The sequence below is a fragment of the Aptenodytes forsteri genome, unplaced genomic scaffold (assembly GCF_000699145.1).
Source record: "Aptenodytes forsteri isolate BGI_AS27 unplaced genomic scaffold, ASM69914v1 Scaffold229, whole genome shotgun sequence".
Taxonomy (NCBI): Eukaryota; Metazoa; Chordata; class Aves; order Sphenisciformes; family Spheniscidae; genus Aptenodytes; species Aptenodytes forsteri.
The window spans coordinates 5225064-5235810 of record NW_008795863.1 but is presented as its reverse complement, the minus strand read 5'-3'; the positions used below and the strand labels follow the sequence as shown (position 1 = coordinate 5235810).

Here is a 10747-nt window from a genome sequence, read left to right as displayed (position 1 = left end):
GATGTGGAATATACAAATATTTATAAATATATATATATATAATTTTAAGATGAGGACTCATTTTCCCTCTACCAAACGCAAACGCCCGACCCAATTCTGCTGTCTCAGAGGCATCAGGATGGATACACATGTACTGAAAATGCTCATTGCTGCCTACCCCTGACCATTTTTCCCCTTCCATGCTTCAGAGACCAATTCCCATTTTCAGCTTGTGCTTACAGACACATTTCAGAGAAGCACCCAGCCTCTCCCAGTGTTACTTTTCCTAACTTGACCACATTACCACTCCTTCATGTAATTTTAACTTACTGCCTCAGAACAAAAACAGACCACAGCATTCAGCTGTGGATGTCAGCTGTCCCAGCTGAAGTGGTTAGATCAACATGTCATGAAAGAGCATGAACCTAATGGATGAATGAAAGGATATGAGCTTTTTCTTAAAGTAAACCTCCAGAAAGCCCTATTGTGGCAGACAGATTAAGGAAGTTTCCTTTTCTGTACATAATTAACTGGGAATAATATATGGCTACTCTAATCTGGGCTAAGGAGAACCAACTTTTGAACTCCTAGAAAATAAATGAGGGTCATTGCTAAGCAAGCAGCTACACAAAGTCGCCTAAAGAATTTTTTTCTATGCTTTTGTGTCTTTTTTAAGATAAAAGAAACCACATTAAATCACTCAATAAAAAAATGACCATTTAAAGTTCACTAAAGTATGATGTATATTTAAATTGGGCCTGGGACTGAAATGTGTGAGGTTGTATTTAACAAAGATGAATGTTTTGTTTCATACCCTAATTAAAAACCTTTGGAACACCACCAATTGCCATGATACCTGATTTCTATTCTCTTTGCCTAAATAGCCTCGATATTTTACCTGTTTGTAAAGGACAAGCAACAGTTTTCTCAATGTTGTTTTTAATCTCAGTTTGAAAATAAGAAGAAAGCAGAATAACAAAGGTTTTCCTCTTATTTTGGAAGGTTTTTTGGCTTATGAATTTTTCAATATGAAGAAAGCAGAATAAGAAAGGTTTTCCTCTCATTTTGGAAGGTTTTTTGGCTCATGAATTTTTCAATTTTCTAAAAGCAGTGGGTATGTTTTGATGCTACCGATGAATCTCACCCCTTCGCTCACATTCCCAGCTGCCCACACAGAGGCACACAAACACCTCACCTTTATAGTGGAGGAAAAAAAGACTGTAATCCTTCCGGCATCACAGAAATAGAAAGCACAGAGGCTAAATCAAGCATTAGAAACTATCCTTCATGATGCATAAAATTCTTTTAAAGGAAATAAACATCAAGCCACAGTGAAAATTTTCCTGACACAAGAGTCAGCCCCTTCTCAGAGCCTTTTTTCACAGCAGGTATTGGTACTGAGCAGCAGAAGACTCACATACCACTCTCGTTGACTTTCATGTGACTTTGTGGCACTGCTCATTTTCAGTGTCCAGACACTTTTTGCCCACACCAACTCTTTGGTGTGGTGAGTGTTTCTGCCCCCCACCCCTCAAGCATCTTTCCATCCAAATGACAAATTAAAGACAAGAGATACCTTTTTTCCCCCCCAAACAATGGCGAAATGCAGTGGTTCTGGTTTTGGTTTCTTTCACACAGATAGATACAAAATTTATTGCATACCACTGCCTGAACAAGAGGGATGAGGAAATTTAGGTGCAGTGCTAGAATGACATTTTACTGTGTATTGCTCCACTCTATTTCCTTTGATTTAATCAGTGAAAAATGCTGTGTTTTACACAGCTTCCTTTTAAAACTTAATCTAACCCAAGTTCACATTAAACTGGTCCAAAATTAACTTCAAAGTTTTGCGAATTCCATCCAGCTTTGTCCTGGCTAATTTAAGCTGGAAGCGAGCAATGAAATTCAATACCTAGAGATTTTTGTGTGATTTGTAGTTCAAAGGGGAATTTTGCACTTTCCAGGGCTCTGTGGGTCTACTCTTATGATATAATGGTGCATGCCCCCACCACCTCGGGACATGAACCCCTAGCTGACAAATCCCATTCCTCTCAGTGACAGCCCCCCTTGGACTTAACCAGAAAAGGCTGTTTAAAATCTATGTGAAAAATTTATTAGTTCCTTTCTAAGCAATAGACATTAAATTTGCCATACACGGGTTGTCCATCATGTTACCGCCACAATGATTACTAATTAATATTATGTAAATATATATATTAATATTATTAGCAACAATGAAAATTTCTATTCAACTATTCAAACATTAACTAGTGTCTTTCTGTGTGTTTATACTTCTTGTATATGGCTGTCACAGATATTCTGCAGCAGAAGAGCTGAAGGCTTCATCATACAACTATATAGCCACTGACTTAGGTTTCTGAAACAATAGGTTAATAAAGGTTTTTCATTCCTCGTTCTCAAAATCTGGGCCCACTGATCCATATATCAACAACTCTTTTGCCAAATTTGTGAAAGTGCAAAGCACTCCCTTTGGCACAAGCACAATGTAAAATTCGAAAGCACAAGGTCCTTGCCTACCAAACCTGAGGGAGCTGCTCATGGGTTCACTGGCCACAGATTCCCCACAGATTCTTCTCTTGCTGTAACTTCACTGTACTCGTTGCCACCAAAAACATCCTCACATTATTTCTCTCCAAACTGGCATTTCCAGTGTATTTGAAAAGTCTACAGAGCTATTAACTACCTGAAAAAACAGGTGGTAGTGTCATAGTCCTGAGCACTCCAGGATCTAGTACTGAAGGGGATCCTGTAGAAACACAAGCATGTTGGATTAAAATATTTTCCTACTTGCTTCTTTAGAAACCAGGTGAATAAATTCTCCTTTAACTAACGGAACTGCACAGATAGAACTGAAGGCGGAATCTGGCCCACGTTGCCTTGTACGCTTTTCTTATGGCTATATTACTAGTCCAGTTAAAACTTTGTTTAATGGCTGATGTGCATCTCTAGCTGATTTAGCATGATTTTTGGTTTTCACTAATATGCAGATGTCTAACCCCAAGAGCCATTACACATATAAACATTTTTAGCTCTCAGTTTGATATATGTATTTTGGCTGATTAATTTTCAAAATATCTATTTGTACTTGTGCCAAACAGACTGCCATTTCCATACAAGCCTCCAGTTCATGCACCAGCACTTTATAAATCTCCAAATAAAATCTTCCATGTTTATTTTTCTTAGAGAGAAAATCCCATTTAATAAGTGTGGGCCTCTTTTCTTTATTTGCGTTTTACTATTGAGAGAGTAACTGTATTCTTCTCTAAGTCATACTGGTTTTTTTTTTATGGGAAGAGAGGAAATAAAAATAATACTAAAAATACATGGTATTTCTACTGTGGGCTTTATCTACACATAGCCTAAAGCGCATAACCATCATTTTGTTGTCTGATGGTACTGGAGAAAGCCTAATGTTATGATGCTAGGAAGGGAAGAAAAAAAGACTTTCCTGGAGTTGCAGCCAATACTTTGTCTGCAGCCTGGTCTCCTAAAGGACGCCTACTCCATTTCTGATGGTGTTTGGTGCCTTCCACAATGTGTGTTTCTTCACAGGTTTAGTTTCTTAAATAAATTGTGGAGAATGCCTTTAAAGGGCATCAGCAGATATTTTATAACTTATTTTTATAAATTTTTAGCTCTCAGTTTAATATGTGTATTATGACTGATTAATTTTCAAAATACCTATTTGCACTTGTGCCAAATATAAATTTCTATTTATAATTTACTCCCCCTCATCAGAGAAGTGGGGTACCCATCTTCTGGTCCAAGAAGGGGAATGTAAAGCCAGGGTAGGAAGGGAAAAAAATTACATTGACAGCAGCATCCCTGGTCATCCAGCAGCCAGGCACCAACCTGGCATTCAGTCAGTGCTCCACAGAGTTGGGATATGAGACCCATGATGGCATCTATCCTAATTTGTCAGACCCTGTCCCTCTCCTGAATACCCCAGTAATCACAGAACACAATAAGGTCTTCACTGGTTATTGCATTCACCCTGGTCCTCGCTGCAGGCACCAGTTCTGCAGCGAGGGAAATGGAGTAGGCGTCCTTTAGGAGACCAGGATACAGTCCTGATGCCATGGGCAGTAGGCAATGCTTCCAGAGTTATCTTAGAGCCTTCTCCTTCATTTCTAACATACGTACATGGCCGCACGGTGGCTCCCAGAAGGCCTCCACACTGCCATGGAAGCAACCATGATTTTATCCTGTGCAGCCTGGCTTTAAAATATTTAATCCAGGGCATGTTAACAGTGTAGCAAGAGCAAGCCTAGAGGCTCTGCATGTTCAAATATTTATGCTTCCTGGGTGAGCCTGGAAGGAAGGGCTGCCAAATGCACTGTTATCAGTGTCCTATGCTGGCTAATTTAAAATTAACTTGGGCACTGCCTACATGAGTAGCAACATATTTGACTGAAACCTGGGTCCTGCCCCTCCAGGCAGGATACGGAGCTCAGGGGCAAGGTGGAGATGGGATGAATCATTTTTGTGCCCTTCAAAACCTGAGCTACTTCACCAGCTGGAGAGACCGACGGTGTAATTTAGGCAACCCCATAGCAATGCTGGCAAGAGCACCTTCATTCAAGGAGGATGCGAAAGAGGAGCCTGACAGGCATTTTGCATAGTACCTGCGGTGGGGATGCCACCCGCAGCTCTGACAAAGGTGCACAGAGGCTGGTGTTTCACCCACGCGCTCACAAGGCGCTCAGAGAGCTGTGGCTCGTAAAATTGGGGATATCCTTCCCATGATTTCATAGGCAGGACAATAGTTTTCAGGAATAGGCATTTATCAGAAACATTTCTTTTCAAAAAACCCCCAAACACTGAAGAAATGGGAGAGGAAAATAAAGGGCTGTGTGATTTTTCTCATTTTGTCTACAGAGTTTTCTCTGGGTGTTACTCCAGAGTTGGACCCCAATATTTTTGCTTGCTGGTTTCCTTCTGAGAGAAAAACATTCAATTAGCATACAAAGATCAGGCACAAGCATAAAAAAAATATCAAGCGCCTCGGCGTGTATTTATTTATGGGATTGCTCCAGATGAACACACACTATTGTAAAAATAATTCACTCATTTCCCAGTGCCCTTCTCATTATGTGCACAGCCGTATCAGGCAAAACAAAAGCTTAATCTGTTTTCAGGAGAAAGCAAGTGCAGTTCCCTGCCACAGAAATAAGCCGGCATGTAGGAAATCAAGGTTCCTGCTCCTTGATTATTTAAACAGAGCAGAGCCTACTCGGTTTCTGAATCTCTCGTGTAAGCAGCTTACATGTCACTCCCTGCTCTGCCAAACCACGTTTTGCGTTTGAGTAGTGCTCTCCACTCGTCCTGCTGCTTAACCAACAAATAATTTCACTTAGTCGAGCCTGTTTCAAGAGCAGGAAGAGTATTAAGAAATTGACTCTTAAAAAGAAACGAAAAGAAAGCAAGCAAGTTTTCCCGGTGGTCGCTCGGTGCCATACAGGATTATCTCAGGTTTCTAGTTTCCTAGGAACGTAGTAACTTCCCTGTGGGTTGTTTTGTGGGCGGTGTTTTTGAATATATGCTAATTCAGCTTTCCTGACAGGGAGAGGAGCGGTGTCTCAGTTACACAGCTCTCCTGACAGCCAGCGGTGGCAAGAGGCTGCTACGGAGCCAGGCCATGCGCTCGTGCTCGTGACAGGACCGCTCGCCCTCCCGTCGGGGCCCATCGGCACCCCCGGTCGCCTTTGTCACAGGCAGCGGAGCCGACATGTGCCTATGACCATGGAGATGAAGGACTCGGGCAGCGTGGTCCTGACAGCTTACCATCCCCACAGCCCGGCCAGAATCCCAGGCATGGAGCAGAGCTTTGTGCAGGACATCCCTCCCAGCCATTCACCCACCAGCAGGTAAAGCCTGAGGGATGGGGATCGGTGCCGTGCCCTGATGTTTCGCCAGGCTCAGTCATGGTTTTTGCTGACTGTATGTCAGCCCGAGAGCATTTCCTGATCGCTCGGCCACTTTGCGAGCACTCTGCTCTTCCACGTTTCTTGCCTCCACCGGGGAAGTGATTCAGCCCAGTGCCGCTGGTCAGGATTGGGAGGGGGAAACGCGAGTGCTTATTTTAAATCCTGTAAGTCAACAGATCAGGCCAGTTTCCTGCCCAAGATACTCAAGAAGACAATCCCCAGGAAAAAAAGCACGTGAATCGAGTTTCTGCTCAGGTTGTTTAGGACTGTATTACAGAAAGTGAGAAGGCTAGAGTGACTGAGTCTGGCACTCAGAAAGTTGATTCTGGCTTTGGTTTAGAGGATTATTTAATTCCTTCCCCATTCACCCACCAGGTCAGGACCAGCCCTTGCCTTTTTGTGAAATTGCAGTTGCTGCTTTGCACACCCACATACACACAATAGGAGATTGCATCGTTAAAGACTTAGTCTAAATAAGAAAATTCCTTTGGGTTGCAGGAAACTAAACATTGTCTTAATTAATGCAGTCGTGTGTATGTTTACTTCCTTGCTCTGTAAGAATGCATGTATTTGCACAGTTCAAAAATAGCAGTTTGGGCAATTTTATTGTTTTAGAATATCTGACCTTTCTCCTAAACGTACGTGTCTGGGTTTTGCAATTTTCTCCAAAAGAAGTGGTATGAAAGTTCATACTGTAAAAAGTTGAAGAAAGTAGGAAATGTTGTTCTGTGGCTTGACTGAAAAAATGAGAACTAAAGTCTGAGGAAACAGTAGATGTCATTATTCCCAGGAATTAAGTCTGTGTCTTCTCTTAATAAAAATAATGATATTTACTTCGTATTGTTTATTTATAGGCCGATAGCTATTTTGTTTTCAATGTCATTATTTAGGTTAGCTGCATCTTCCTGTTCTTTGTGTATTTCCCTGGCTGTCTCATAAAGATAACTCCTTTGTTCTGTTAAACTGTTGTTTGAGAACAGTACCAAAATACACAATTTCATGTTAAGAAAAGAAACACAGTCTGGGCTTTTAGACGCAGTAAGAATGGCATTTGCTACTCAAAAGAGAGAGCAGTGGTTTGGCATTGGGTTACTGGGGAGCATGTCATTTCTTCCCTACGGAAGAATGCTAAACTCAATCTCCCTTTGAGTCTGTGAGCAACGGCAATGTGGTGTTTTGCTCTTTTTCTTGTAGGTGTGCTAATTGTTTTAAAACGCTCTTGAAACTTAAGCTCAGGGTGTATGAGGGTTTAAATCACATACGTATCACCTAAGAAAAGCAGAAGTGCAAATTGCAGTTCCTGAAAGAAAAAAAGAAAAGAGGATCCTAGCATTTTGATTAGGAACATATTTTGGAAGTTCCTGCCGTGAGGCAAAGCCATGTGTCTCTCTATATGTCTATGTGTCCGTAAGATTTTGGTGCTGTCTCCCCTTTCTTGTCCTCAACTTCCTGCAGCTGTCTAATAGCAATAGCCAAATTCTGCCATATGGGCAGTCAGTGACCGTCTGAGTTTCCAGAGCCTGTTCAAGAGAGGGATTTTATTAACCCAGCATGCAGTCCTCTGGAATGCAGAATCCATGAAGGCAAATGCACTGAGCGTTTTAGCAAATGGTAAAATAGGCTCTGGCTTAATCCCTACTTCATCTTCTAAGAACTCTTTCCTGGACTGCATTTTCTGTATAGTTTCCTCTGCCGCCATCCTAATGCAAGAAGCTTTACTATAGACTCTGTCCGGTGTTCCTTGATCCCTAGGGCAGCCACCCGCACAATGGCACGCTAACTCCTTGAGTCTCCAGGAGAATGATTAAAAAAAGCAAAGAACAGAGGTGTTGCCTATTTTTTGTTTGATAACAAAAGCAATTGGGACCCAGAGCCTGACTTTCCTCTGAATTCAGTTGGGTTTAGTTAGATGTAGCTCTAATGAATTCCATACTTCAGATATGTATCTGTGAGAACAGAATCAGTCTTGGACATTAGCCTTTGATTTGATAAACTGCTGACCAGTTCTCTCTCAGCTTAGGAATCAAGATCTTTCATTTTCCTTTGTCTCCCCAAAACATTTCTCTTGCTTTAGAGTGATGCTCCCTTTATATCACTCACCAGAGCCAGGCTTGGATGCGAGTGTCTCCCGGCTGTTTTCTCTTGCAACCACTTTCACTTTGGGAACCTTCTAAGCAGAGGTTTCTCACAGAAAGGGGAAGCTAATGCAGCCTCAGTTGGCATTAAACTGCTCTGCTTCCCACTGCTTAAAAAGACGCTGATAAAAAAGAAGGAAAGATTTAAGTAGCCATCATGAACTTCTAAACAAATGAGTAATCTTAAATGCTCTTGCCAATCCAAGTACACAGCTGAGAAGCCCATGGACACCAAAGTTTACACTAATAAAGTAACTTAGATGCATCAGACCACTTGGATTCACATCCATCTACAACTCTTGAAGGGCCAGTCCAGGCAGGCATCCTGTGCACATGTCTAAAACACACCGGCAGCATTAGCATCAGCATGAAGTATAGCAGCCACAAGTATTTTCATTTATAAGCCCAGTGGGAGGAGAGTGTATATACCCCATTATATAGAATTATGTTAGGGGATATTAGCTGGTGGGCTGTAAGGGGGACAGGAGAAGATGTGCTTTAGCTGCTTCAAATGGAAGATGCATCAGTGTGCAATAAAGGATGATAAATTCATAGGTGTCATGAAGGGGAGAGCAGGATGAAAGTTTGACTACATAGTCATGCCATCACCAATCTGCAAAGGAGAATTCTAGCTTCCAAATTTATTGTTGGATAACATTAATAAAAAGGTTAAGAAGAGGGACCAGAAATTCCAGCCATTCTCCAGAACAAGAGAGCATTAGGGGGACTAAAGATAGCTATACTTAAATATCTCCTCCTCAGCTACCAATATCATTCATTTCTATCTTTCTCCTTTTGTTCCATCTTTCAGACTTACTTACTTTATCAGTTCTACACATGGGGAGAGCCCTGAAAACTGCACTGTTGAGTTTGCTAGAGGTCTAGGAGAATTCTCCAGCCAAATCTTCCTTTAATTCCGTTAATGCAACTAGCAAGTTCATTTTCCATTTTCCTCATGGGACATTCTGGTCCCTTCACTTTGCTTGTCATCTGCTTTGCATGATTGCAGTTGTTGATAGCATTTATATTATTCATATCTTTTTTTACTTATTGCTTTTGAGAACAAGGTGTTGGGGAGATCTCTGTTTTCTTTGCTTGGCAGTCAGACTAACTCTATGGTGTATGAGTATAGTGGTGAAGATTCCTGTGCTTGTGGCATCCCCCTCACTTTTTTTTAATTCTATTTATTAGAACTCAGATGTCACAAGTACCAGTACCAAACACCCCAGAATATCACACTATCCCTTTCAATAAAGATACTGTCTCAGTGCAGAGGTGAAAGTGCTGATTTTTGTTTCGTAATTGTCAACTTTCCCATCCTCACTTCAGAGAACGAAGGACCTTGTAGTTGTGCACAAATACTGTTCCTGGATTATATAGAGGAAAAGTGGGGCCACGGCCATATGTCTTCCTCACATCTTCTTTTTATCCTGCTAGGAGAAGCTAGGAGTTATTCCTGTGCTCAGAGGAAACGGGCATGACCTCTGTGCCAAATGGCCAGTGAGCTCTCTAAGGTAATTATGCAATTAGGGGAGTACAAAGCATTCCTAAGTGAGTCATGCTCAAGCTTTCCTTGACTCAAGTATGAGAGTTAGTGAGTTCCTCAGCCCGTTTGTTACTGGCATATCTACCAGCTAAGAACTCATCCTGCACTGCAAATCACAGATATTTCCACTGCAATGAGTGGCTTACGCTTATATGTGCCTGAGATAAGAATCAGAGGGAAGAAAAGGCACGTTCACAGGCTTTGTTCCTGCAGAATGGGTTTAGAGCAGCTTTTAAAGGGCACATCAAGCTTTTAATACATGGAATAAACGTCTTTATAATCAATACTCATGCAAAGAGCAACATATGTACTACCAAACCTAGGAGCTTGCTACATAGGTAAAGGACAAAGTGGATTTCAGCTCCATTGAACAACGCAGCAAAGACCCCTTCTTAGCTTCCTCCTAGTCAACAGCAAGTCTGGCACTTCCAGTTGTTTCAGGGAAACGAATTTCCAATCTATTCACGTTCAGCATGTCTCCCTCCTCCTACCGTCAGGGGGTGACTTTCAGGCGGGCATCACTAAACTGTACAGTCAAAAAAGAACAGGAAAAATTTCTGAAGATTCCATGTTGCCTTGAGTTACCTGCGGGTAGCTTCCAGGATCCCTGCTCCCCAAGTCTAAGACTTGCAGATTTGGGGCCAATAGTAAAGTCATTACACTGGACAAGCATGGCACCAGATCCTTTTGCAATATTCATCCCGCCTTGCAAGCCCCAAGATATGAGAGAGATGTCAGGGTGAGGTAAAGTGTCCTGAAATAATGACTGTGTCCCTGGAAGGAAAACAACTGGAGGAGGAGCCTTTATGCACCAAAATTTGGCTTGTGACAAGAGGAGCTGTATGAGCAGTTCAGGTTTTATCCCAACAGAAGCAGATTTTATCACACTGAAGTAAGGACTGTATGCCCTGAGGCTGGGTGATCTGGGTTTAATTTCTGTCAGCGCTGATTGAGCAGCTCCTCTGCTCAGTTGTATACAAGTGATGTCAAGAATGACTTCTAAGTGATGCAGGATAAACAACCTTAACTATTTTGGATGTTTATCTCACTCTACCATAAACTTCCCCAGAAGACAAAATAAAAAGCTGGCTTGTTTTCCACAGTAAATCTTGACATGACTTGGGCCTCTTGCAGTAACT

The 10747-nt window shown here is 41.8% G+C and overlaps 1 protein-coding gene across 1 annotated transcript in view; it reads left to right on the top strand.

Moving 5' to 3' along the window:
• The first annotated feature begins 5701 nt into the window (after positions 1-5701).
• ARHGAP28 (Rho GTPase activating protein 28) overlaps positions 5702-10747 on the top strand; it is a 73288-nt gene continuing 68242 nt past the window's right edge. Inside the window, exon 1 of the mRNA XM_009284106.1 lies at positions 5702-5867. Within this exon, the coding sequence (XP_009282381.1) occupies positions 5737-5867 (131 nt within the window). The 5' untranslated portion in view covers positions 5702-5736. The remainder of the gene's footprint in view (positions 5868-10747) is intronic.